The following is a 27,996-nucleotide window of genomic DNA, read 5'->3' as shown; positions in this document are numbered from 1 at the left end:
ATCCGTATGTGAGGTACCCCGTTAAAGGGGAACTGCTCTGTTCTGGTTGTGTTGTGAGGTGTTTCGCAAATAAAAGGCCACAGAGTCTCACGTAATTAGGTTGATATTTAATTACACGGAACCCAGGTTCTTATACAAGGCAGGAGATGGCAGCCAGCAGCTCCCCATGACCTTTTCAGCCTGGGTGACTGAGGCTGAGGAGATGGGGACACACGGGACACACGGGTGGGGTGGGGACTCTGGCACAGTGTGAGGGCAGCGGCCGCTGGGGATCTGCCCCCGACGCTGGCCCAGGTCTGCCATCACTCCGTGAGGCAGAACTCTGACTCCTGCGGTCGCATGTTGGGTAACACATACAGAGCCACAGCCGCGATAGCCAAGAACACGATAGGCTTCCACATCCCAAACATGTTCTGTGGGGACCAAAGACAAATGGTGAGTGCCCAGCCTTCTGAACCCTTCCCTAAGCCAGAGGTTTCCCTGCCTACTGGCGCTGGAGAGACATCAGGAACCTCCTGGTCCGGGTCTCTCTCACTTCCTGGGTGACTGCTGAAGACAATGCAGTCCTAGTCCCGGCAGCACTAGGTATCTGGAACAACGCTACGTGTATCACCTGAGGTGACTCCGTGTATTCAGGCCCCACGGAATGAAGAGAATACCCGTTCGTGTGTGTAGAAGCCAGCTCAGGAGCCAGACGTCAAAGAGCATCCAGATGGTTGCGATGAGAAAGGATCAAGCGCCGTGGCAAGAAAAAGAGGGTAAACTGGGCCCTCTGGGGAAAGCGGAAGTGCCTCACTGGCTTTATACAGGAGAAATGAACTCGGTCAAAATGGTAAGACTGAGGGGAAATAAAGGGCGCACCGTGGAGTGCAGGCAAATATGAGGTTCAGAGGCAGCCCAGACCTTTTGTGGAGAATGCTGCTGGTTTGAGAAAACTCAAGGAAGCCAGTCACTGGCCCTGGGCGGCAAATGCCAGGGTCCTGAAAACATCTCCGGTCACCAGTGTGTTGACTGACTTCCTGAGCATGTGCCGGTGCACTGAGGCTTCCAGACTCCACTGACCATAGCAAATCCTGCCGGTTCGTGGGACAACAAAGAAGCATCATTTAGGGAACATGAAATCCTGGACAAGAAAATACATACTTAGGGAAGTAGTTTCTATTTTTGTTACCTTTTCTTACTGCATTACTTGAAAGACAGAATTTGGGTTTTGAGTCATAGCTATGGTGTAATAACAGAAGGATGATTTTAGGTAAGAACAGAGTATAGCCCATTGATCCTAAGAAAGCATTTGCTTAGAGAATAATGGATCTAAGAAGAGGATTTTAAGTCAACTATAAAGAGCAAGATCTCTCACATTTGTAGAAATAGTTACCAAAAAGAACAGAACAAATGAAATGGAAAGCGAAACAATGCTGGAAGCAGATACAGAGAGTAATTTATGTAAGAAAATAACTGGAGGGGCGCCTGGGTGGCTCAGTTGGTTAAGCATCCAACTTCAGCTCAGGTCATGATCTCACAGCTCGTGGGTTCGAGCCCCGCGTTGGGTTCTGTGCTGACAGGTCAGAGCCTGGAGCCTGCTTCAGATTCTGTGTCTCCTTCTCTCTCTGCCCTCCCTTGCTTGCTCTCTCTCTCTCTCAAAAACAAATAAACATTAAAAAAAAATTAAAACAACAAAAAAAAAAGAACTGGAAAGGAAGTTAGGAAAAATATGTACATGCTCAGATGCTTATATACTAATATATACTGCTAAAAACATCAGTCGAGGGGTGCCCGGGGGGCTCAGTCAGGTAAGTGTCTGACTTCAGCTCAGGTCATGACCTCACAGCCCCACATCGGGCTCTCTGCTGTCAGCACAGAGCCTGATTCAGATGCTCTGTCCCTCTTTCTCTCTGCCCCTGCCCCACTTGCATGCTCTTTCTCTCAAAAATAAATAAAAACATTAAATACATACATACATACATATGTCAGTCTGACATTCTTGAAGGAGGACATTTATGGAGCTGGACCCATAAATGTGAACTGGTACCCTTTATACCAGTCAGAGGCAAGTTCCAGACTGGCTGAGTGGAGGGCTGGTAAGTCACGTCAGGCTTTCCTTTCAGCCTGGGTTACTGAGTTGACAGATCAAAGAAATGGTTTTGGACTTTATTGAGACATCTGACAGATTTTCCATGATCTTGGGGAGAACAGGAGGAAATAAAAGTAGGATGTTTGCACAGTTTGCTGTGTGACCATTTGTTAAGTGACCAAGGAGCTAGATAAAAGAGAGCCTGGAAAAGACAACACTCCGGAGGCTCGGCCCTCACTTTAATGTGTGCGAACATATGGAGGTGGGCTGGTCACCCCTGAGGAGGGTGTAGAGCTGGCAGGGAAATGGGTAATTTGAAACCACAGGGTCAAGATTAAAAAAAGAAAAAACAGGGGCACCTGGGTGGCTGAGTTGGTTAAACATCCGACTCTTGATTTGGGCTCAGGTCATGATCTCAACGTCGTGAGATCGAGTTCTGAGCTGGGCATAGAGCCTGCTTAAGATTCTCTCTCTCCCTCTCCCTCTGCCTCTGTTCTCTCTCTCTCTCTCTCTCTCAAAACCAACCAAACAAACAAACAAAAAACTTCACAGATTACATCAATGGACTATACCTAATAGGGATGAATAAAAAGTTCTGCCTCAGATCCAAAAAACCAACTGCAGGTAGAGGATGGGGGGAGGATGCTTAGCACATGCAACATGCAAAGGAGCTCTGTAAACAATACATGCAGGAAGTTAACAAGGTTTGATTCTAGTTGTCAAGAGGGCTAATGCGATTGGAAGCTGTGTGAAGACAAGCGTGGGGTCTTCCTAATTACATGGAAGCAACCAAGGAAAACTGCTCAAAATGAGGAGAGATGGTTAAGGGGGAAGCAGGACTGGAATTTTATCTGTTGCTAATATCAGTCTTTAGAATCCACCTCACAGCTCGGTGGCTGTATTACTTGGCCTCTCTATGCCTTAGTTGTATTACATATAAAATACTAAAAGCTGCCTCATTGGGTTGTTGCAAAGATTAAATGAGTTAATATACATAAGGTAATTAGAACAGTGCCTGGCACAGAGCATGTATTATGTTAAGTGTATGTTCTTTTTAAATTATCTCTGTGGTGTTTTATCATTTATGAAACACTTTCATAAACATGAACTCAGGTGATTTTCACATTAGGAAGGCAGAGATTTTACTGTCCTTTGCTTTTATTTGAAGAAATTAACATTCTGATTATGCATTTTGCCTACTGGGACTAAGCGGTACGAGGCAGAGACAGACTTGGCCAGGTTCTCTGACCACCTGTCGGCCACGTTCCTACAGTACTACACTCAGCTCCTGGACGGGGAGCTGCAGAGTGAGGCACAGCCAGGCTCCCCAGAGCACCCTGACCCTGGACTTCCTTCCTCTCACTCTGCTTGGGCCTGGCTGAGGTGGAGAAAGGTTACGGCTGAGTGCTTTGGGTCTCCTCCCCTAGGGACTGAGAAATCTGGATGTGGACAGAGGGAGAACAGGTACAGGGAGAGACCCTGTCACTAAAGGAGTTAATAACTGGAGTGCCTTAAAGACGAGGAAGGAGAAAGGAAAAAGAGGGAAAAATCTGAGGGGAAAAGGAAGGAGGAAAGTGCTACCAACATAAGCTTCAGCTGCCACCCTAACCTGTGCATTAAGCCAGCTCCACTCCATTTGCAGGGGTGAGAAGGGAAGGGGAGGTGTGGTGGAGGTGGGGGGAGCAGGAGAAAGGAGCCAGAATGGACCAGGAGAGAACAACTGATGGGTTCTGAAGACAGGTGGAACCCTAGGGCTCTACCTTGGGCCCCAGGACCACAGTCTGCCTCCTAAATTTGGTATCCTGTTGACAGACCAGATTACATGGACCGCAGCCAAGTGGAAGGTGCCCAGAATATGTCAGCCTTGGTGCCCTGAGAATCCTCGCACCTCATTCTTTTCACCAGTACCACTTTCTCTCCAAAAAGCCTGGCTTGGGAAGCCAATTACAATAGAATCTGGCCCCCAAAATGGATAAAGAGAGAACTATAAAACATTTCCTGGCATTCTTGTTCTGATTTTTCTGAAGACCAGAAGTCCCAAAGCAGAGAACTTCTCAGTAGAAAGCACATAATATGGCGGGGGTTCTGTTCTACTTTCACCATGTTTGAAGGACAAATTGAGGCTGCCCTCCTCCAAATGCCCCTGAGAGGGGGTTTAGGATTAGGGTTGGGGTTGGTCACAGCTCTCCAGAACTCCTCTCTCACTCAACGGGGGAGGCAGCGATTCCTTATTTTGCCGTCCTGGGTGGCGACAGCAGTCGAGAGCTTGGCTCTGGGGCTAAACAAAGACAAAGAGCACCCAGGCCAGCCTTGCAGACAGACATCAGCTCATCAGAAGTGGTCAGGCATTTCTCAAAGTGGCAACAGTGCTGGGATCATCCAGAGTTTTCCCAGCCAGAAAACAGAAACTCAAGCCATGTCAGCGATATGCATTCCCACTCGCTGTGTGTTAGGAAGACGTGCTCAGGGATGCTACGGGGGCTTTGCAGTAGCCCAAGGAGAAGCCAGGGCGAAAACTCAGCCCTGAGTAATCTGTTGTCAGAGGACTAAAGCAAGAAGCAAGCAAGCGAGAGAAAAAGGAAAGAGGAGAGGCCAGGGCAACCTGCACCCCCCCTCTACCCCTCAGGAGGAGAGGACTCGATACCAGTACCTGCGTTAGGACGACGTCTCGGCCCACCAGCACCAGAGCAAAGCCGATATGACCACCAGGCCTACGAGAGGCAAGGAGAAGATGGGGGGCTCGGGGGCAGGGGATGGCTGCGACATATCAAATGAGAAGGAAGCACGAGGAGAGGCCAGGAGATGAGGGGTGGTATAAAAAGACATAAACATATGAATCCAATGGATAATGAGGATGAGAAAACAAAGGGAAAAGAGAAAGAGATCAAGAGGTTAAACAGGTAGCGAGGGCAGCCGCATCTCCTCTCTGCGCCCGGGCCTGGTTCTTCCCACTGGCGGCCTGCGGAAGATGCAAACCTGAACGGGTTAAGCAGCTGCTTAGGTCTGAATCAGGTGGTGGGTCGTTTCCTGGCTTGTCATACCCCTCTCACATCTTGTCAAGCAGGGGTTATCTGCACTAGACCTTTCTTGCAGGTCAGTAACTCTGGAAAAGTGAAGCTCCGAGGGTAAAGCTGGGCTCTCCAGATGAGGCGGATGCACACTTCTAGGTCACTCAGGGAAGAGCCAGTCTCCTGCCAGGCCACCTGTCCCTTTGTGAGGCCACATGTTCTGGCTGCTCTCCACCGAGTCTCGGTGTTCTGGGCTCTGATCCCTGTGACCCCCTAGGAGTCTAATGCCGTTGTTGTGAGACAAAATGCACGAAACCAGGCTAACAGTGGAGAAGGGCTAGTTCTTTGACTGCAACAATCTTCCAGAGAGAAAGTGAATTTGCAGGTAGTATCACACATGCCATCAGATCTGCCTGCAAGAGATGCAGGACCTGTGAGGCAAAGGGACACCTCCATATGTAGCCAACGAGGAGTGTGCTCGACTTCAAAGTACAAGAATCCGTTTTGACATTTAGAGATGTGGCACCCAAGACAAGGAAATCTAGGAGGTTCTGACCCATCGTGTGGTGGAATACGATGAATTCAAAGAAACAGAACACTGGGGAAGAGGATGCGGCTGCTCCTACTTTTTACATCCTAAGTAATGGTTCTCTGACACAAGGTCAACAGAGAGCTGCACGCTGGGTTGTGAGCCAGTGCTGACAACTGCTGAGCTACCAGAAAATTCCAGGTAGCCTTAGAGCTGACTGGGATGTCCCACAAGAGACTTATTTTCTTCCCCTGTGTTTAGAGAGATGGAAAGAGCCTGTAGTGCAAACCAAGGACTTATTCAGGAAGTACTCACTCTTCAAGGAATCAGAGCCCCCAGTTAACCTCAACCAGGGCAGGAATTCAGCTGGTACATTCCTGTACAGATGTACCAGTAGTTAAAACACAGAAACACTTTTGTACAATTGGTAAGTCACCCAGGAAACTCCCATCCCAACTTCTCAAGATCTAACAACTAATTTGGTTAGGGCTCTGGCTGCCCTTCCTCAGACTGGTCAACGCCCCTGCCGTACGGACTGAAATATTCTACTTCTGACCACCCGCAGCTCCCCACCTCATGCCCCCGTGATATACGGAGCCCGCAAGCAACACCAGCCTCCCCACATCCCTAACAGCAACAACAGAGGTCAACCTCATAGGGCACCCTGGGGAAGCAGGACAGAGCGACTTGCCCAGGCTGACAAACAGCCTTTAGATCTTACACCATCCCCGTTCTCAGCGCAGGGCTAGATGAAGGGTGAAGAACCCTCCTGATGTAAGGAACAAGCGCTACCACATAGATGAAAGGTCAGACTGCAATGAGCCCACCCTAGTTTCCAAAAAAGGGATCTTTGAGACCCAGGTCCACAGCAGATCGGTCTAAGCCTGCCATCTCCCACGGAGAGACCGTCTCCGCCACTCCCGGCTCATCTCCACTGTCCCTGAGCGCCACGCCTCAGGGCTTGCCGGCTTCTCCTCCTGCAGGAGTCCATCCTCGGGCACCTGAGCCCGACAGCCCACTTCCCACCTGATCCAGTCTTGGACTGCGGTTACCTTTTTGTTTTCAGAAAGCTTGAGGGGGCTGTTTTCCTCTGAAGCTTCAGGGCAAGCGTCGTCACTCTCATCTCTGTTGTCTTCTTCCTTGCCCCCCTGCTCTTGGGACTCTTCATAAGCCCCCTCTTTATCTTCTGTGGACTTCACCTCTGCAGGGTCTGATGCCTGAGAAGCTACTTCCTCCCAGGACTCCTGCTTCGTTTCCTCTTTGGTTTCCTTCTTTCCCTCCTCCATTTCCTCTTTTGTGAGATCATATAAATCCGTGTGGTTGGCCTTGTAGTAGAGCACCACCTCCAGACTCTGCAGGGTGGAGGCAGGGCAGGATGGGGGCTGCGGTTACCTGTGAAGATGACTCCCTTCACGACAAAGTTGGACTATCTCAAGAGCACCCTGCTTCCCAGCATGTCACGGTGCGCGAGCAGCCCCACGTTCTGGGACCAGGTCTCTCCCTGCGCATAGTGTGGAGGGCAGTCATGCCCAGCCTCGGGCCCCACACAGCCGTCTGGCCACTGGCCATCGGCCATCTCAGACAGCTACCACAGCTACATTCTTGAGCTCTGTCCCTCAACTGCTACTTCCTACCCCCGCAGGGCAACTGTGACTCCTCTTTTACCCAATCCGCTCTCACTTATTTCCAACTGCTCTGAATAAATTCCTCTCTCTTCATCCATTTGGTCCCTCTCTTGGGCACATAACCCAGGAAGAAAAGGGGCCCCAGAAGATTGGGCTGAGCTCGTTGGAGCAGTCGTCCAACCCAGGGGCTATGGGCCTTGGGGGCTGTGCCTCCAGGTCGAAGTGGTCTGCATTCCACTCCCCTTAAAAAATTTCACCGGAAAAGGGTGAAAGACCCAACTGCTACCAAGAGGGAACTACTCTTAACACATCAGAGAGACCAGCAGCTTCTCTACAAATACCTCACCTGGTCGAAACGGTGGTGCAGATGATTTTTCTTCCCAGGGTCTCCCCTGCCTTTCTGCTTATCTGGGCACTAGGGTTATCACTCACCTTCTCGTCCTCACAGTTGTACTCAGAGCCGTCCAGGCTTGGTTTGGTCACCTTTTTATTTTTAACCCCGTTGGCATTTTTGTTCATATTCTTATTGCCGTTTTTCCCCTTGGTTTCTGTGGCGACAGAGGACCTCTCCTTGAGCTGGCGCAGCTCCTCCTGGCAGCACTGCAGCTGTCCCTCCAGCTGCTCCTGCACGGCCAGAAGCCGCCCCTGCTCGTCCATGCTGGCCTGATACTGCAGCTGCAGCTCCCGCAGCTTGGCCTGCAGCTCTTTGATCTGTTGGTGGTGGAGTGCCAGTCACCCCCAGCACCACCCCCTCGGCCAGCCTGTCATCTTCACAGGTAACCTCGGCCCCCATCCTGCCCCGACATTCCCCTGCTGAGGCCCTCGGGGAAGTAGGCGAGAGAGGGAACATCAACCTGCGGAAGGCGAGCCTCTAAAGCGGTTCCGCAAATAGTTTCTCTCTAACCTGAGGCCCCTGCTGATTTACCTCTAACATCTTCAAAAAAGGAGGATTTAAATTATGTTTTTACTGTGACCTCTCTGGGGAATAGCTAGAGGGCTACCCCTTCTGAACCCCACGACTTTATTACAGACACCTGCTTCATCCAAGCAAGTTCTCGAATAGGTACAACTGCCTAAGACACCGTGTTCTTGTCCACTCCAGAGAGTGTACCTGGGCTCCAGTGCCTCGCCCTGGAAACAGAGGCACATTCTAATCCTGCTCCCTAACCTCTGGTTTCGTCTTTCCCGACTTCTGGCATCACAGGCTCCTTGGTAGGTAGCGATACTAAGCAACCTAGGCCCACATGCTGATTGCTCTCTAGACTCTCCCACGCATATACAGTGAGCCCTGCCGGACTGTGGACTGCTCTAGGGCAGAAATGATGCCTTCTGTCCCATTCCTCATGGATGCAGGGCACCTTTCTTGGCATTATAAGAGATCCAAGAGGAGGCAAGGCTCTGCCCTTGAGGTGCTCACAGTCTAGTTGAAGACACAGGACCAATACACCCAAAAATAACTCAAGGTGAAAAAAAATACAACTCTATAGAAGTGCTCTGGGACACGGCAAAGGAGAAGAGTGGTAAAAGGAAAAAGAGAAAAGTTATTCTGAGAGTCCTGGTGAGTAAATCTCAGGACAGTGAGCACCTGAGGAATGTCCGCCAGTGACGCAGCAGACTGCCCAGCCTCCTGGGATTCAGCCCCTGCTCCGTTCCTGGGAGCGAGAGCAAGCAGTGAGCTCCTGGCCCTTTTTCCTCAGCCTCTCCAAAATGGCCAGGACCTAGGACCTCCTCTGGCTCTAGGGGCTCCTAGAAGAAACCTTGCCTCCCAGACAGCCGTTACCTCGTTCCTGTCATTTGAGGAGGCAACAGGCTTCTCGCGGCTTTCCAGGCACTCCTTGAATTCCTTTTCACAGGCATCCAGCTCTTCCTTCAGCTCCTTCTGCCGTTCCAGCAGCTTTTTCATTCGCTCTTGCAGCTGGTCGTGTTCCTCCTGGCTGAGCTGGTACATGGCCTGCACTCCCTGCAGCTTGATCAACACCTTGGCCACCATGTCCTCACAGCGCTGCGGAGGGTGGGGGAGTAACGTCTGCACCCTGAGAAGCACCTGCCCTCCGCCCGCTCTCTTTGCTAGGCCTTTTCGTGGGTACAGAATAATGGCCACGAGGATCTGAAACTGCCCTGGGGCGAATTCTGCACTTCTTCCCACGAAGCAGCAGCACTGTGATGGCAGCATCTCCATATCAGACACATGGAGCGCCTCATTCATTTCCAGTGAGTTACCCAGCTCACCTCCGACCCCGCTGCCCACCTCACTTCTTGCACCTTTCCCTGATGGACTTCTCTCTGAATAGGACAAGAGCCTTCTGTCCCTGTGAGACCTCTCATCTGGCTACTTTTACCTCTACATCTTCAGGCTCAGCAGGTTCATCCTCAATGCTGCTGACGTAACTCTTGTAACAGGTGTCAGAGCTACTGCTGCTACCGTAACTCTTCTTATAGGTGACGCTGCTGCTGCTGCTGTAATTCCTATCACAGGTCTTGTGGGTACTGGTGCTGCTGTCGTAGCTCTTGAGAAAGCTCTCATCACTGGCCTGGGTGCTACCGTAACTCTTGTGATAGCTCTCGCTGTCATCAACGCTGCTACCGTAGCTCTTACGATCGTACTCGGTGCTGGCGGCCATGCCGCCGTAGGTCTTCTGGTAGGACTCAAGGCTCCTGTTTACAGAAGGGGACTGGACTTGGAGCAGCTGCATCTCTTCCAGGCAGAGCTGCAAGTCGGCCTGCAGCCTCTTCCGCTCCTCGAGGAGCCTGCCCTGCTCCTGCTGCAGTAGCTCCTGCTCGGTCTGAGTGCTCTCGTACAGCCCCTGCAGAGCCTGTATCTGGGCGATGATCATCTTGGACTGCCAGGAGTGGGCGGGGGGAGACATTGTCATTACTCCAGACACTGCCACGCTTCTAGCTGCGCCCCTCCTGGGGCAGACATCTGACAGCACACTTCAGAGGCTTGCACACCCACACTCCAGTCACCACAGCCTAGGTCTTCAACAGCCCCCAGCTACTGGCATGTGTCGGTTTCTTGCTCACTGGGGGGAAATCCCCCCAGGGCGGCTACTCTGTGATTTCTGGGCTCCTGTTTCTGCTGGTTTCTAAACTCTGGTTTAGAAACTCTCCTGGCAGCAAGGCTGAGTGGGTAGCAGGAACACTCTGGCTCCCTACCCTCCCCTCTTCTCAGTCAGGATATACCCATTATCCTGATCTTGGGGCTCAGTCCCCTCCCCTGCCCCCAAGTCTAAAATCAGCCCTGGCCTTGAATTGAGCCTACAAAGAATTCCTCCCTCAGCAGATGGGGACCTGGAATTAAGGTCTCACTACAAGGCCCTGTACCTCCTGCCCCAATTCTGAATCTGGCCTCTGGGCACGTTTCCCAGGCCCTCTGGGCCTGGCTTCTTGGCTGCTGATGCCCAGGATGAGATCTGATCAGTTAAGGAAATATTTTATACCTGGTTCCTGGTCTCTGTGTTACCCAGGCTGAAATCTGATGCCCCTTGAATCTGACCAAATCTCAGCTTGGACTTCTGCAATTCCCTTGTTCTCCCTATCGAGGCTAATATTTGCATGAACAGATCTAGCCTAGATTGAAACTGTCCCCCTGCTCTTCCTTGCCCACCCTGAGACCTCAGACCAAATGCATCCCATAATCCTGAACAGACTTATGTGGAACTCTCCACCAGCATGACCTCAGAGGCGTGACCCCTTCCTGGTGCTTGAGATGCATGGATTCTTTGGTCCAACCCCCCTCGACGTGGCTCTTATTGCTATCAAAGTTTTCATGAAGACAGTGTGGTCAGTAGCAAGAATGCCACATGTTAGGAATTCTTCCCTTGGGAATGAATGGCCCCAGATCTGTCTCATGCAGAATACCAACACAGGTTTTGGTCACTGAAAAGTGGCACTGGTCAATTATCAGCCGGCTTATAAAAAAAGGATGACATGCTTAGAGTCAGTCTCAAAGAATCCAGACAAATACTAAGCTGATATTATAAATCTGGAAAATGGTATGTTGGAGGGGCCGCATCAAATTATCAGACGCTTAGATTCCCAGGTCACCTGGTTCTCAGTGTTGACAGCACTTCGATTAGGCACGTATCTGATTGAGGTCCTCAGGCCGTAGCTAAAGCCACATCTTAATGAGCCCGTGGGTGGTCATGGCTGAAGAAGGACAGAGCCTCAGTCTCATTCTTACTTCTGGCCAGACAGGCCTTCCTAACCCTGACCCTTCCACGGAACCCTCTTCCCTACCATGCTATCGTCCCCAGAACTGTCCCCCTGCCTCTTGTTCTGGTTACCTTGTTAGGACCACACTTGGAGGACTTAGACAATTTGGAATCATCGGGATTCTTGAAGACTTCCTGGAAACGAGCCTCTTTGAAAAGATGTAGCTCTTCGTGCAGGTCTGACTGTTCTCTGAGCACACATTCTTGATTCTGTACCAGTTTTTTCTGCTCTTCCTGCATGCCTTGGTAGAGCAGTTGTAGTTCACACAGGTCTTGTAACTTTGTAAGCAGCTCCTGACTCTGTGAGGTGGAGTGGGAAGGAAGCGGGCAGGAACTGTGGGGGCCACATGGGAAGACCCATGCCTCCTTCCTGCTGGGGACCCCTCCCTTGGGAGTCTCTGAGTGGTCTCTTGACGGCCATCTGGGATGGGGTCAGGATGGGGGAGTGGCTTTTCTATGGAGACCTGCTGGCTGACGAATCACGATCTCACAAGTCTGCAGGTATTCTGCAGTTTACAGAGAGCACTCGGAGTAAGTTTTCTCCAGATGGACTAAAACTCTAAATAGAAAGCTGGACAGGTTTCAGGGCACAACGCGTATTTTAAGCTTTAAAACCCTAATCGGCTAGAGTGAACTTTCTGGCTCGAAGAGATCGGTGACCAAGTAAGGAGTGGCTGATTCAGAAAAGGTTCAGTCCCCACCCTGTTCTTTTTCCCAAGTACAGTCGCACCTGGGAAGCTTCTCAAAGCAGCCTCTCCATAGTCAGCAGCCGTCCCCTGGCTGGGGTTACCTTACAGAAGAGACCAGCTCTGGGGAACGCGAGCGGGAGCCTGTGCAGCTCTTCTTGCAGCCGGCCCTGCTCCTCCTGCATCCTCCTCTGATCCTCCAGGAGCTCGCACTGCTCCATCTGCAGCTGCCCCAACTCCTTCTGGCTGGCCTTGTACTGTTCCTGCAATTCTGTCAGTCTGGATAGCACTGTGTCACACTGTGGGTGGGGCGGGTGCGGACGGTGGTTACTCGGACGTATTTCTCGGCACTGTGCCTAGCAGAGCCCTTCCGTGCTCTCCTGCCTCTTGTGGCTCGCCAGGGGCTCCCTCCCCATGCGGTCCCCTTGGACTGACCGTCCCAAGCCACGTGGCACCCATACGGGTTTAGACACCGAACGGGAAGCCCCAGCGGGCCGCTCAGAAGCGTTTGGCTGTGCTGTAAATTCTGTCTCCCGGTCCCCAAGAGTCCTGTGAGGGGAGGGTTATCGCCGCCCCTCCCTTCCCATTTCCCCACCTTCCTTTCCTTTGGCCCTTCCCTTCGGTGCACACTGTTCTCCCGCCCTGCTGGGAGTTCTAGTTCCCGTCACTGTCACTATCCCCGGTTGGTTTTATACCTAATTATACTTCTTACCAATAAAAACTTCACCCTATCTGTCCCCATTCTGTTTTCATAATCAGCTTTTTAAATCTTTAGAAAAATACGAGCGACTGCTGAATTTGGGTTGAGAAGACTAAATTATCCCATGATTCCAAAAACCCAAACCTCCTAATACCACACTCATCTCATTGCTGTTTCAGGACAAGAGGAAAAGCTGCCTCTGTGTCAGCGTGCTCCTCCCTCCCCACAGTCTCTTCTACTAGGAGAGGAGGGGATGAGCAAGTCGTGGACAAGCTGGGCCTCTAGACTGAGTAGGAATGGAAGAAGGAAATGTGAGCCTGGGCGCAGAAAGGCAGGCAGACTGTTGGAGTGGCCCACATAGCCTCCCCATTCTGTGTCTTCTGAGGCCTTTCTCTGGGGACACGGCCTGCTGCTGGCAGAGGAAAGAGCCACCGAGTCATCGGGCACAAGGTGACCTGCTCCACCAGCTTTGGAGAATCTTGTGCCTTTTCTCCATCACGTTTTAACACCTTCCATTTTCTATCAGTGATCAGGAGCTGAAAGTGCTCAACACAGGGTAACTGAGAATGACCCGCATTTTACACACTATGGAAAAAGAAAAAATGAGTAAAGAAGGCCTTATTTATCACTACCATGATTTATTACTAAAGGAGGTGAGAAAAGAGCAGTATTCTGTTCAATTTAAAGAGAGTAAAACTCAAGCTTAGAGAACTTCACTATTCTGAAGTCACAGCATAAACCCTGGGAGAACCTAGGTCCTTCTAATACCCAATCAGCACTCGGGGCACAAGACCGTGTCCTCTGACAAGAACATCTGCCATCTGCCTGAGAAAACTGGACCTTCCCTTTCTAGGTCCGGTGATAAAAGTTGTGTGTAGGGGCTTTTGTGCATGTTCTTCTCCACAAATGATAAGATAATATATCACTACAGTTTGAAGAACAAGGTATAAATGTCTACACACATGGAATCAAGTGCAAAACCTTCAGGTGTTCAGACCGGATCCAGCTATACTGCTCCTACTAAGCTGTGGCTTGGACTCAAAGTCAAGATCAAGGCAAACTGTTTAAAAGTTACCAGCACGAGACTCTGCCTCTGTTTCCTGCCTTGCATGCTCAGCTGTGACTGGACCGGGAGCTCAGCAAGCCCCTTGGTTGGATGGCTTCACTTTTGCTCTTACACCTCCTTTCTCCAGAGGAAGTACCCAGGAGAGCTCACCTCTCTTAATCACAATTACCTTATTAGCACATTTCCCCTTGTCCTCTGGGATGGGCTTGGTGGTCTTGAGCTCCTTCAGCTCCTGCTGGCAGAGCAGGAGGTCCTGCTCGAGCTGATCATACATGTGCTTCTGCCGCTCCAGCTCCTCCTTGCTGGACTGGTACAGCCGCTTCATCTCCTGAAGCTGGGTGTGCATCTCTGCGTTCTGGGGTAGGGGAGGCAGGCCCCGCCATCATCCCAGAAGCCCCTGCAGCTGCACTCTCTCCTCTCAGACAGGGACGAAGGGATCCTACCCGGTCCCTTCCAGTCCCAATTTCATCCCAATGGGTGCTACCCAAGATGGACCAGACCCTAATGGGCTCCACACAGAGACCTTCTAGGGCTTCCTTTTGGGGGAGGTGGGGAAAGAAAGAGGGCTTCCTTTTTATAGGCTGATTTTCTGATTTAAAAACAAAGGAAGCTGGGGCACCTGGCTGGTTTAGTCGGTTAAACGCCCGACCCTTGATTTAGGCTCAGGTCATGAGCTCACAGGTCTCTCATCTCTCCTTCTCTCTCTGCCCCTCCCCCAGTCGCGCTCTCTCTCTCTCTCTCTCTCAAAATAAATAAACTTTATTTTTTTTTAAATTTTTTTTTTTTTCCAACGTTTATTTTTAAGACAGGGAGAGACAGAGCATGAACGGGGGAGGGGCAGAGAGAGAGGGAGACAGAATCGGAAACAGGCTCCAGGCTCTGAGCCATCAGCCCAGAGCCCGACGCGGGGCTCGAACTCACGGACCGAGAGATCGTGACCTGGCTGAAGTCGGACGCTTAACCGACTGCGCCACCCAGGCGCCCCTAAATAAACTTTAAAAGAAAAAAAAAAAAGGAAGCTGAAAGCACCATGACCTTCTGAGATTACCTTTCTACTAAGCACCTCTTCCCAGCCCCCCCCACAACCCCGCCAATGGCTGTACCACAGAACTCCTACCATGCCCCCTCCTCCTCCGTAGTATCGCTCTCACAGAAGACTCCACCTGGCTACATTCTCCCTCACCTGGAGCTTCTTTTACCTTCTCACTGCTCTCCTGGAAGGAGGCCACGACGTCCTTGAGGCGCTGCACCTCCGCCTCGTGGTACCGCAGGTCCCCACACAGTTGTCGCTGCACGTCCAGCAGCTTATCCTTCTCGCACGTGATGTGCTGGTACTGGAGCTGCAGCTTCTGTAGCCGGCACATTAACTCCTGCCGGGGAGGGAGCTTTGGGCAGCACCTCTGGGATCCTCAACCCGCTCGTTCTGCCAGAGTCCCTCTAGGCGCGGACGGTCTAAGCCCCGACTTGTCCCCGCCCCCTGCTGTCCTCTCATCTAGCGTAGTACTCGAGGGTGGCCGCAGGGTCACCGGCGCTGCACAGGTGGCAGCGGCACTTACCGTGACCCTCTGCTCTGGTCCACCTGCCCCAAAACCTCTTAGCACCTAAGTCGCCCCTCACCTCCTTTTGTTGTTACCTTCTCACTCGGGCTTTCTACGGCTGTGGACTTCATGACTTTGAGCTGCCGGAGCTCAGTCTGAAGCTGTAGCTGTGCCTTCAAGAGCTCGTTCTGCTCGTCCTGGCTCGCATCATACTTTTGCTGAAGGGCACAGAGTCTGGTCTTCAGCTCCTCGTTCTGTGGTGGGAGGATGTGGGTAGCACAGTTACTCTCAAGAAACAGCAGACCCCTCTACAGACCAGTTTGGTTCCTTTCCAGACGCAGACACCTTGACGAGCTCCCACGGGTCTATGGTTTGGTTTCTTCTCTGAGGCAGACACTCAGCAATGACTGCCATTTCTGTAATGCGATGCCAATGCTACGTGACTTCTCCAACCGGTCTCCAGCAGACCGTACCCTTGATCGTAGGGCAAGAGGCAGCAGAGCACAGCCGTGCTCTGCGTTCATCCTTCCCTGATGCAGCAACTCCACGTAGGCCCTTCTGCCCTCCCCAAATGCCCTTCCCCCAGCCGTGTTTACCTGGGCGGCATTGTGGGAAGTCTGAAACCGAAGCACCTCATTCTGTGCACACTTGAGCTCCCTCTGCAGCCGCTTCTGCTCCTCCTCACTGGTCCGGCGATGATGCTGTAGTTCTTGCAACTCACAACACAATTCCTTACACTGGGCAGGACATGGAACGGAAGGGCTGATTGAGTATAGGTTCCACAGGCACTTTAAGAAGAGGCTTAGAAGAATATGGTATTCTTTTCACTGAAATATTTACACCAGGCAAGCCAGCGAGACGCCAGAGCGCCACCACCTGCCATAGCACATGCCTCCTTTGTCAGCCCTATGCCTAAGGAGAGGTCTCTGCCACAGGCCAGGAGAGGGTAAAAGAGGCAGGAAGGCGCCTGTCCCCCTACCTTGTTCTGCATGTCATGCATCTGCTCTTCAGCTCCCAGAAGCTGTTGTCGCAACAACTGGGTTTCAGGGTCAGGTTCTAGAAAATCCATTTCTGAAGTCTGAGACTCTGCTGACATCGTATTCTTTACCATTTGGGACTCCAGCCACTTTTCTGTTGCTCTTCGTGTCCTGTAATCCAGAACCCCAGAGCCATGTTTGGGAAAGTGTTCTGTCTGGCATCGCCTGCCGGGTGTGCTCGGTCCTGATGTCTTTATTTTAGGCAAAAGATGGTAAGAGCCTTCTCTTGTGATTTATCTCCCAAATGAACGTGCTGAGCAGGTGAAGAAAAACTCCTAGCACCTCAATCAAGGCATGTTTGGCTCTGGGAGACCTAAGAGTTCTAGTCCAGTTGGGCTCAAGGCCGGGCCTCGTGTCAGGCCAGCTCCAATCTGGAGGCCCTACACCATTAGACGCAGACCACAAAGGAATCATTTCTGATCTACTCCAGGGAGAGCAAACCAGACCCCAATTCCCAGAATGAAAGAAAGCTCAATTTTAGGACTTGAGTGCTGAGACAGTTGGATCCCCATGCCTGCTTCTAGGCAGCATCCATACCCTTTGGACACCATGGAAAGGACCAGCTCTCTAGGAGCAGAGGGACATTCATTAGCCTGGCATCTGCCTTCACCGACTCTATGCAGGCAAAAGCCCAAAGCAGGGTCCTACGGAGCCCCAGCAGCCTGCTGGCTGTACCTCTCACTCTCCAGATCAGCGAGCTGCCCCGTGAGGCTGCTGTTGCTCTCCTGCAGGGCCCGGTACTCCTCGTTCAGGAAGCGGTAGCGTTCCCGCAGTTGCTGCAACTCTTCTGCAGAAGACAAATGGAGAGATGTGAGATCCTAGGGGGAAAGCACAGATGATCAGCCCCCAATTTTCTTGCCTCGAAATCTGACAGCTTCTCTTTTTCTAAAGACAGAAGAGACACCACATGCAGCGGCTTAGATGACAGGGCCCTGAAAATTCCACATTGCTTTGTGTCTTTGTCCTCTTGCAGGTAGCTGCCCTTCTTTGCACCTTCCCAGATCTGCCCTGTGTGCCCATCTTCAAAACCCCAACCAAGGTAGTCTTGACATTTCAGGAGCTCATGAAGGTTTTTTTGGTTTTTTTTTTTTAATGTTTATTTATTTTTGAGACAGAGAGAGACAGAGCATGAACGGGGGAGGGTCAGAGAGAGAGGGAGACTCAGAATCAGAAGCAGGCTCCAGGCTCTGAGCTGTCAGCACAGAGCCCGACGCGGGGCTCGAACTCACGGACCGTGAGATCATGACCTGAGCCAAAGTCAGACGCTTAACCAACTGAGCCACCCAGGCGCCCCAACTCATGAAGGTTTTAATTGAGTTTCTGGATCACTGGATTTCAAGTTTCCATCAAACTGTTTATGATTACCTTCCTATTACTCTTTTCGTACAAAAGCTGAGGGACGTGAACTGCCAGATGTCACACTGACAGTCCTGGCCTTTCAGAGACAGCCCAAGCATCTTGAACATTCTTTTACTTACTTCACCACCACACTAAATACACTGGACCGCATGCAATCAAGAATTCTTTCTAATGATCTTTTATCTGCTGACAAAAGAGCCCATCCGAACCAGACCGACATATCTTCCTCAATCATCAGCAGAGATCTGGTTGAAATGTCGCAGAACATGTCCCTAAGTACCAGGAACCAATACTTTCTAAAGTTACAATTATACAAACACCTCTGTTTTGTTTTTTCCTGATTTAAGAATTATTTCTCTTATGGAGCGCCTGGGTGGCTTAGTTGGTTGAGGATCCAGCTTTTGGTTTTGGCCCAGGTTATGATCTCATGGTTCGTGAGTTCGAGCCCTGCATCGGGCTCCACACCGACAGTGTGAAAGCCTGCTTGGGACTCTCTCTCTGACCCTCCCATGCTCGCTCTCTTTCTCTCAAAATAAACTTAAAAAAAAAATTTCTTTCAGGGTACGCCTGGGTGGCTCAGTCAGTTAAGCATCTGACTTCAGCTCAGGTCATGATCTCATGGTTTGTGAGTTCAAGTCCCGCATTGGGCTCTGTGCTGACAGCTCAACGCTTGGAGCCTGCTTTGGATTTTGTGTCTCCCACTCTCTCTGCTCCTCCCCCACTCACGCTCGGACTCTCTCTCTCTCTCTCTCAAAAAAAGACATTAAAAAGAAGTTAAATTTTTTTAATTCAAAAAATTAAAAAAAAAAAAAGAATTACTTCTCTTAGAATACCAACTCCCCCAATATTTAAAGAATATTAACTTGCTCTATTAGAACACAGGCCTATCTTACCTATGTAAGATTTAACACCTTGAAATTCACTTCTAATGTCCCCCCTTTGTTCCAATCAAAACTCCTTAGAATACTACAGATTACCACAGAAGGAAGGAAACTAATCTTTAATACAAGGCAACCACGTGCTAAGCATTAGACTTGATGGTTTCAGCCTCAGATTCAGTTACTGTATGAGTACTTCAACATACAAGGCATTTCATTTAATCCCAAAAATAGCACTATAAGGTTTTCTTTCTCTTTTTTTAAAGTTTTTCTTTGAGAGTGTACACATGCGCGTGTGCGCGCACACACACACACACACACACACACACACACACACACACGCGGGAGGGGCAGCGAGAGGGAGAGAGAGAATCCCAGGCAGGCTCTACACTGTGCAGAGCCCAATGCAGGGCTTGAACTCACAAACTGAGACCACAACCTCAGTCGAAGTTGGACACCTAACCAACTGAGCCGCCCAGGCACCCCTAAATAAACTTTTAATTTTACAATAGCTTTAGATTTACAGAAAAATTGCAAAGATAGTGCGAAATTCCCTGGGAGAGTTCTCACCTCATTTCCCCTAACGTTAACATCTTACCACAGTACATGTGTCACAACTAAGGCATCAACAGATTTCTCTCCATTTGTTCTAAGGTCCTTTCCCTGTGCCAGGATCCCCTACGGCTGTAAAGTTTTATTACCCAACATTTTTATAGACACAGAAACTAGGGTTCAGAGAGGTAATAACCAAGCCAAGTTCATCCCGCTAATTAGCAGAACTGAGATTCTGAATTCAGCTCTGTTTAACTTTGACCCAAGCTTTCCCACTGTGCTGGCCGCCCTCTCCTGGCACCACCAGTCCAAAGGCTCTTCTGAGAAGCCTGTTACAGCTGGGAAAATTTGCAGTTCTTTGATTCCTTGCTGATTGCCTCTGCTTGACCTGGCCTAATACAGGGCCTCCCATTATACCCAGATCATAAATCTAGCCTCAGAATAAAGGCAAACTCTCTGATGTCATGAATCCTAGCAACTAGCTGGGAGACTCATTGTCTGAAAGCAGAGCTCTAAGCTTTTTAGTACCTCATGTATTACTGGAAATAACCTCTTTTCCTCTCCAGCTGTCTTGTGCTCTGATTTGTTGTCCCCTAAAGCTTCTACACTGGACAGGGCTAAAGGAGCCTAAAATTAGCAACCTAGGACCTGGGAGCAGGACTGGAGGCCCCCCACAAAACAGTCCAGGCAATCATCGTGATGCCAGAGCAGCAAGAAGTTTCCCAAGATGACAGGCCCCTCATCCTCCCATCCTGGAACTGGAAACTTTCTCAGAAAGGGCCTTCCCACAGTCAAATCAACAAACGTCCAATGTCTCTCGGAAGAAGAATTCTCAGGGTACACCTCCATAGTGCTATTTCTTATACCACCACTGACTGGTGTGACACCCAGTCACAATTTAAGTCTCCCTTAAATTCAACCTGGAGGTTTTTTCTAGAGGTTCCCAATTCATGATCTAAGACTACCTTCCACCATCTTCTTGCATATAACTCTCTCTGCTTGACTTTACTGACAGACCAGGAAGAGGGTTTGGCCTCTCATACCTTGCATCTCAGAGAAATCTGAGACACTTAAACTATTGGATGGTTCAGAGTTCTTCATTTCCATTTCTGCACGGAGGGAGGTGATCTCCATTTCATACTCTCCCCGAATGCGCTCCATGTCATCGAGTTCATTCTGCATCCGGCAGAGATCCTCCTGCAGGGATGCTATGTCACTCTCGTGTTCAGTCGCAGAATCCTCTGCTGCTTGCCGCAGATTCCGGATCTCAGCCTGGGCTATGTGCAACTCCTGTTCTATTTCCTTAAGTTCACTTTCTTTCTCACGCTCTAACAGGGAAATCTCCTCTCGTAGAGACCGCAGCTCACCTGCAAAGTCCAATGGTTGGGATGGTCAAGAGGAGAAGTAAACTCATCTATCATGTTCTAGAGGCAGAAAGTTAAAGGCAGACTTATTATCTGGAAACTACTTTCAACCTATTCTCTAGCACATTAGAGAAGTATAGCTTCATCTGATATGGAATAAAGGGAATACCTAAGAAGAGTGAATGTAGTAAGTAAGGTGCAGTAGAAAGGGAGATTTTGAGGCCTGGCACCAAAGCAACACCTTAGGCTACTGCAAACAAAAAGTATTAGGTGCATCTACACTGAAGACCAAAACTAACTGACAGTATTTTACTGATGCACCTCGTCTTTCCAAAAATTCCCTGTCTAAAAAAATGTACACAGACTATTCTCATCTATTCAGTCTGGAACCTTAGACATTACAGAGCCTCCGAGCTCGCATGAACTGCCTGTGGGAAGTACTGGCCCCCTAATAATGTACAGAGTTCACAGCTGAAATTAAAATGCAGGCTCATCACATGATAACCAAATATGGCTATGACCTTCACTTCCCACTACATCCTTGATGTTAGGGTTCAAATTTCCCTTAGGTTCCCCTCTGGGGTCTGGTCCTAAAACAAACAAACAAACAAAAACCGCTTTCTCAGATTCACTGGAGAATGGAGAAAGGTCTCCCTCAGCCACAAAAGCTCGCAATTTGGAGCATAAAGGGACAGGGCCTGTCCACCGTGGAGGGCCAGGATTTGCAGGCCCGAGGGGGAGGAGCTTATCCAAAAGCTGGGCGGGGCGGACCCTGGCTGGGAGTTGGAAGGGCCAAACCCGGTTTCCGATTTCCTTTCTGATTTCGGGAGAGGTAGTGCCCGTTGCCAGGGGGCGTGGGACCTTCGGGGCGAAGCCGAGAGCCTGGGAACCGGGCTGCGGGGCAAAAAGTGGGTTCCTACTCACTGGTTATGGCCTCCATCTTGTCGGCTCCCCCGCAAGAGGTCTCTCTGGGGGGCCTCCCGCCGCCGGCCGGTCCCGGCCCCCGCGGGGCTGTGGCGGCCGGAACGGCCTCTCGATACCAGCTACCTCTGAGGCCGCGCGCGCCCCCTCTTGGCGGAAACGGGCAGCGCGCGTGCGCAAGGACGGCCTTTATTTCCTGCCCCGGGGGGGGGGGGGGGGGGGGGGGAGTTGAGCGTCTTCTTCAGACCCGTAGCCCCTAGCTTGCTGGCGCGTGATCCATTGCCCAGTTGTCAACACCCTAATGAGTGGAGTGAGGAGTCGCTACAGAACTCGTTTCCCCAAGTAGTTGCCTACCTGCATCTCTACTGACTTCCCTATTTGCAAGGAAGTATGTCCCTTCTCCAAGCAAAGGCCTTTTTCTGCTCTACTGGATCGTTTCCTTCATGATGCAAACATAATCTAGTGTAGTGGGTCCTATCTCAAACAAACAAACCAAACTCTCTCTTGACTTCATTTCCTCTTCCCTTATTTCTCTGCTTCCCTTCAGAGCATGACCACTGTAACTATGCACACTCTCCAGTCTCTACTTCACCTCCCCTTTCCTCTTTAATCCCAATCCAATCAGGCTCAGTCCTCACTGAAATATCTCAGAGCCCTCCATCTTGCCAAATCCAATGGCCATCTTATTTGATTTAGCAACTTTTGACACAGTTAATTATTATCTCTTTGAAGCACTTTCTGCTCTTGGTGTCCAGGACATGAAATGCTTCTGTAGTTCCTCCTACCTCAGTCATTTTTGTTCATATCTCCTCTACTGGACCTTTAAATACTGGACTATCCCTGGGACTGGGCCTTTTCCTCTTCTTTCTATATCTCTCCATATGACGTCATAGTGATGTCTCAGGGACTCAAATGCCATATATACGCTAATGACTCCCAAATTTATATCTCCAGCCTTGATTTCCCTCCTGGTTCTAGATTCATATATCCAAGTGCCTTCTTAACATATTTATTTAGATATCAATAGCCATTTCAAACTCAACACACAAAAACATGTCTTAAATGTTTCCCCTAGCCCTCAAACTTGTTCTTTGCCAAGTCTTCCCCACCCCAGTAAATGATAGCACTGTCCAACCAGTTTCTTAAGGCAAAGTCATCTTTTGTGTCTCTCCGATTCCCAACCCCATCCCCATGCCCTACCCCTTTCAATTCATCAGAAGTCCTGAGGGCTCCACCTTCAATATAAGACTCTGCCATGTCTTTTTACTATACAGTCCTTAGAATGAAAGCCAAACCTCTCAGATGGACTCCAAGGCCCTTTGTAATCTGGCCTCAGCCTGCCTCTCAGAACTGTCTCTTACCAGGGTCCTCCACATGCAGTCTGCTTCAGCCATAGTGACTTTTGTTCTGTCCTTCAAACACATGAAGCTCATTCCTACCCTTGAGCTTTTGCAGTTGCTATTCCTTCTGCCTGGTATGCTCTTCCCTCAGATCTTTCTCATTATTTGGGTCATAGCTCAAATGTCATCTTCTCAAAGAGGCCTTTTCTAACTGCCCTATCAAAAATCAATCCCCCAGGGTGCCTGGGTAGCTCAGTTGGTTGAGCGCCCTACTCTTGATTTTGACTCAGGTCATGATCCCTGGGTCGTGTGATTGAGCCCCTCGTCGGGCTCCACATTGATCAGGTAGCTTAAGATTCTCTCTCTCTCTCCCTCTGCCCCTCTCGCCTGCTTGCATTCTCTCTTTCTTTCTCTCTCAAATAAAAAATAATAAAGTAAAATAGAATAAATTCCCAGCTCACCCCATCTCTCTATATCATATTGTTTTTAAATTTTTTTTGTTTTGTTTTTATTTTGAGAGAGAGAGAGAGAGAGAGAGCAATTGGAGGAAGGGCAGAGAGATGGAGAGAGAGAATCCCAAGCAGGCTCTGTGCCACCAGCATGGAGCCCGATGGGGGGATTGAACCGAGGCAAACCATGAGACCATGACCTGAGCAGAAATCAAGAGAGTTGGACACAACTGACTGAGCCACCCAGCTGCCCCTCTATATCATATTGTTATATTATCTTCCTAGCATTTATTGCTACCTGAACTTATTTATTTTCTGCTTCTCCCCCATTAGAATGCACTCTTCATTAGGGCAGGGATCTGGTCTGTCTTGTCCATAGCTTGCCCTCCAAGTATATAGGCACTCAATAAATGAATGATAAACAGATAAAATAGCCTCATTTTACTGATAAGGAACTGAGTCTCAGAAAGATAAATGTGATTTGCCAAAGATCCCAAAGCTTGTTACATGGCAGAACTGGACCCAAGAATCTAGGTTTTCTGAGACCAATGTTCACATGCTTTTCCCCGTGCAACACATCTCCTGCCATTTCTCTCCTTTACCTTCTCCCCATTCATTGTCCACTTCCCTGCATCTACCTTGGCTTGTACCTTTCCCTTGTCTTTTCCTCCCCTTCCTCCACCTTTGCTTGCTGCTCTTCAGGCCTGCTTTCCGGCCTTCCTTTTTTCTCCATTTATATTTTTCTTTTGGTTTGATTTCAGTTCTCCCTGGAGAGTCCCTGCTGTTTTCTAGGGCAGCTCCCCTAAACCTTCTGGAAGCCCACAGAAGTAACAAAAGCTCCTTCTTTATTTGGTGGTGCAGTGGAATGTGGGACACCTGCCTTGCTGCTTCCCAGAGACAAAGCGATGTGGGCGTTAGAAGAAAGGGATTTAGGGCCCCAAGCTCTGGTCCTGGGAAGCAAGAGAAACCTTCTCATCTGCTTCCCTTAAAAGATGCAGCATCCCTTCCAGTCACTTCTCATTGGCTCACCGCGCTTCCCATGGTGTCCCTGGAGGGACAGGGAAAAGCAGTCTGGTTTGGAATTCAGCCCTGATTACCTACCCCCAGACCTGGAGAGCAAAGAAAAAGGGATACAGGTGTGATGGGAGGAGTCTGGAGGAGAGAAAAGGGAGAGTGTTAGCCAGAGAGAGAAGATGTGAAGTGGGAGGGCAAGAAAGGGCAGAGAAGGGCAGAAGAGCCAGGCAGAGATGCAAAGAACATCAATTAGGTAAAGAAAAGAATGGAGAGAGAGAAGGAGGAAAAGGTGAGCATAGTAAGGGGAAATGAGGAAGAAGTACTGAATTAGTTTATATTTGTCTGCTAATGCTTCAGCCAACCGCTCAGGTGGATGGCCGCCTCCCCTCCAGTCCAAGTGCTGGGAATTACCTTGGAGCTGCTGGATCTGCTTGGTGAACACCTCTGCCTGCTGGGCACTGGCCAGCCGTTCATCCTCCAGGAGCCCTGCAGGGAGAGGGGGAGCAGATGTGATCCTGGGATCCAGCGAGCCCAGGCCCTCTGGCCCCATCCCGGACACTCACCCTGCAGCTCCAAGGAGTCATCCTCGTGCTGCCCTGCCAGTTCCCGGGTCTCCTCCAGCTCTGCCACCAGCTGTAGCACCTGAGCCCTCAGCTCCTCCAGCTCCGTCTCTGTGAGGCTCAGTCCCCGGTGCTTGCTGGCAGACAAGGAGCCCACACTGCCACCTTTCTGCGCCTGCTCTTCCTCTTCTTCCACCCCTTCTTCCTCCTCTTCCTCTTCCTCTTCCTCCTCATAGAGAGCTGGGAGCAACACTTCCCCTAGGAGAGAAACCCATCCCACCAGGGGGTCAGAGTCAGCTTCCTTTCCAGAGTCTTTTGAAGGCTCTCAAGCTCACTGTCCCAGGGCAGCGATGGTATCATAGTGCCACCTGCTGTCCCCCAAGGAGCTCCTGGGCTCGACCTGCACTCGTGATGAGTCCTCAGGTGCAAGGGTCAAATTTGGAGGTGGCTCATCTCCCTCCCAGGCCCTTTCGGGACCAATATCGTACCAGGTGGCCTCCTATTACTGTCTTTGGGCAAACTGAGCAGCTGGGTGCTGGCAGCCATGTGAGCTTGTACAAGGACACCTGCTTCTTCCAGACCTGGTGGTCTCTGTGGGACAAGTACTCAAGAAAGGATTCAGGGAGCCTGGGTGGCTCAGGGGGTTAAGCATCCAGCCCTTGGTTTTGGCTCAGGTCATGATCTCACAACTTGTGAGTTCGAGCTCCGCACTGGGCTCTGTGCTGACAGCACGGAACCTGCTTAGGATTCTCTGCCTCCCTCTCTCTCTGCCCCTCCTCCCCACCCCCCCCCACCCCCGCCGCCTCTCAAAAATAAATAAATAAACATTTTAAAAAAGAAGAAGAAAAGATTCAGACACCGGGTGTGTCTTTAGGCCACATGGGGCAAGAGTTACAGTTTGGGGGGTTTGTCCGGTTAAAAAAGTATCCAGGTGGCTTGGGAGAAATTAGCCTTTCCATAGTAAGAAAGTGTTGCTCTCAGTAGGCAGAGAAAGAAAACATCTGGATGAAATGATTCTAAATGGTTTACTGGACAAACCCCGGGGCCCCTTCAAACGTATTCTATCATAAAGCCTTTTTGAAAGTTTCCGCAAGGTCCACCTTCCTTATCTCTGCTGAGTGTCAGGAGGCCTCCCCCCTCCCCAGGTGCTGTAAGTGCCCTCCTCCCCTGCTGACCATAGGGCAGTTTTCAGGGGAAGTCTGAGGTTGGACTTGTGTGGAAAAGAAAGCCTGCCATCTTAATGAGCCAAGAAACTGGGGTGTACTGGTCCACAGCCTCTGGTTGGCGAGTACCCCCTCTTTTGCTGCAATGCAGTTCCTTGAAATAGCAAAATTTTGTCTGGATTCTGATTATTTGCTTTGTTTTAAAATTCTGAATCCCTGGCCTTACTTACAACAGCAGCCTGAGGTTCATCTGGAACCCTTTGCATCATCTGTCACCTTTAGGGGAGCAGGGTTGCCCACACAGTGTGCGTAGGGGCCTGGGGACACTTCACAGGAAGTCCTGGAAAATGGAACAGCATCCTTCCAGGGGCCTGGAACTGCCAAGTCACATGGGTGCAGTGGTGATATGTGAGTGTTGGGAGGTTGGCCTTCTCACCTGCCCCCTTCCAGGCAATTCTTTCAGGCGGTAAGGGATGCTAGAGAACCAAAGCCACAGGCTGACATTCAAAGTGAGTGGTGATGGCACCAGAAAGACAATGCTGACTTCACAGGCTCACTTCCTTGCTTTTCAAAAATAGGAGACAGCTTGGGATCTGGGTCGGGTGGCAGTGAGAACAAACCCCCTGCTGAAAGGCTACTTCAAAGCTGCCCAACGAGGCCTCTTTCTCTGTCTGGCAGCTCCCCCATCCCCCACCCCCGGGAGGAAACAACCTGGTTAGCCGGTGATTAGGGCCCCAAAGGGAATGCACCCAGAGCCTCCCCTCAAAGCCTGACCCCAGGAGGGGTCAAACTCAGCCCTGAAGGGTAGAGGGGGCTCAGGTGAGCAGGAGGAAGGGCTCTGTCCTGGCTCAGAGTTCTGGGGGCCAGATGGGGGAAGGAGGAGGGAAGGGAAATTGGCTGAGGCGAGAGAAAGAACGCTTTTTGGGAAAACTCACCCTCCATAGCTTGCATCCCCCGCCGCTCCAGGGACCCCCAGCGTTGGCCTTTCTTCCTCTCACAACCCTCAGACACCTCATAGGAGCCTAAAGTGGTCACTGTGGGTCCTGTAAGCAGGGAGAGAGGAGGTACTGTGGGAATGTGGGGGGGGGGGGGTGCTGGGACTGGGGTGCAGGGCAGAGAGATGGGGACGTGCCTTCCAGCCCTCTGGAGCCCTGGAGTTCTTAATCCCGGTGGAAGTGTTTGGCTCACTTGGCCTAGGCTGCGACTCCCCTCCCTCAGCCACCCCTCGAGCTGGGCCTACGGGGACCCCGCCCTGCGCTGCCCAACCCCCCCAGCACCCCCTTTCCAGGCTCCTCTCCCTGCACAGACAGAAAGGGTGTGTGCCTCTTTAGCCAAGAGGGGACAGGGAGGAGACCGGCAAGGATGGAAGAGAGGGCAGGAACCTGGGAAAAAGAGGCTGACATGGTGAGGTGGTGCGGGGAAGGGGAGGGAGGGGCTGCGGGGTGGGGGGGTGGGGGGCGTGTGGCAAGGGGATCTGGGCCGGAGCCGCTCCCCTCCCCTCCATTCTCTCAGTGGACCTCGTCCACCCCACCCTCGCCCTGCGCTCAGACGCCTTTGGGGCGGAGTGGGTGCAGGGTCTGGGGCCCCCAGGGCTGGGCAGTTGGGGTGGAGAGGGTTCAGGGCGAGGGACGACCAGGGAGGATGAGGCCGGTGTGGGGAAGACCCGCCCGGAAAGATGGAGATCGGGCCCGGGTGGGGGGCAGGATGGAGGGAGGAAGACAGGAGGGAAAGGTGGGAGCAGCGGAGGGAGGGGGGGAGGACGAGGGGGTCTGGAGGGAGGAGAGATGGAGAAGAGGAAGGAGTGGCGGTGGAGAGGTGAGGGAGGGGCGGCTCTGACCTGGGCTGGGGCAGCTCCAGCCCGCGGCGCCCGCGGCGCCCGCGGCGCCCGCACCGGCCCCGGCGCCCGCCTCCATGGCCGCTCG

At 51.0% G+C, this 27,996-nt stretch overlaps 1 protein-coding gene across 1 annotated transcript; it reads right to left on the bottom strand.

Annotated features, from left to right (window-relative positions):
* Position 1: 1 nt before the first annotated feature.
* On the bottom strand, positions 2-27,987 carry CCDC136 (coiled-coil domain containing 136). Its single transcript, XM_047095245.1, has 18 exons — positions 27,912-27,987; positions 27,010-27,117; positions 24,915-25,169; positions 24,763-24,837; positions 20,307-20,630; positions 17,150-17,261; positions 16,417-16,585; positions 16,034-16,174; positions 15,533-15,691; positions 15,099-15,269; positions 14,069-14,254; positions 12,238-12,432; positions 11,520-11,747; positions 9,573-10,073; positions 9,014-9,235; positions 7,666-7,944; positions 6,661-6,960; positions 2-413 (listed from the first exon to the last, which is right to left on the bottom strand). Exons 1-18 carry the CDS (start codon positions 27,985-27,987, stop codon positions 303-305), a joined length of 3,612 nt encoding a protein of 1,203 aa, XP_046951201.1. The 3' UTR covers positions 2-302.
* Positions 27,988-27,996: the final 9 nt, after the last annotated feature.

The sequence above is a fragment of the Lynx rufus genome, unplaced genomic scaffold (genome assembly GCF_022079265.1).
Source record: "Lynx rufus isolate CCGP_SWC_20201006 ecotype Redwood Valley unplaced genomic scaffold, mLynRuf1.p SCAF_4, whole genome shotgun sequence".
Classification (NCBI taxonomy): domain Eukaryota; kingdom Metazoa; phylum Chordata; class Mammalia; order Carnivora; family Felidae; genus Lynx; species Lynx rufus.
Note: the sequence above shows the minus strand (reverse complement) of the source record. Positions and strands in the feature narration are given on the sequence as shown.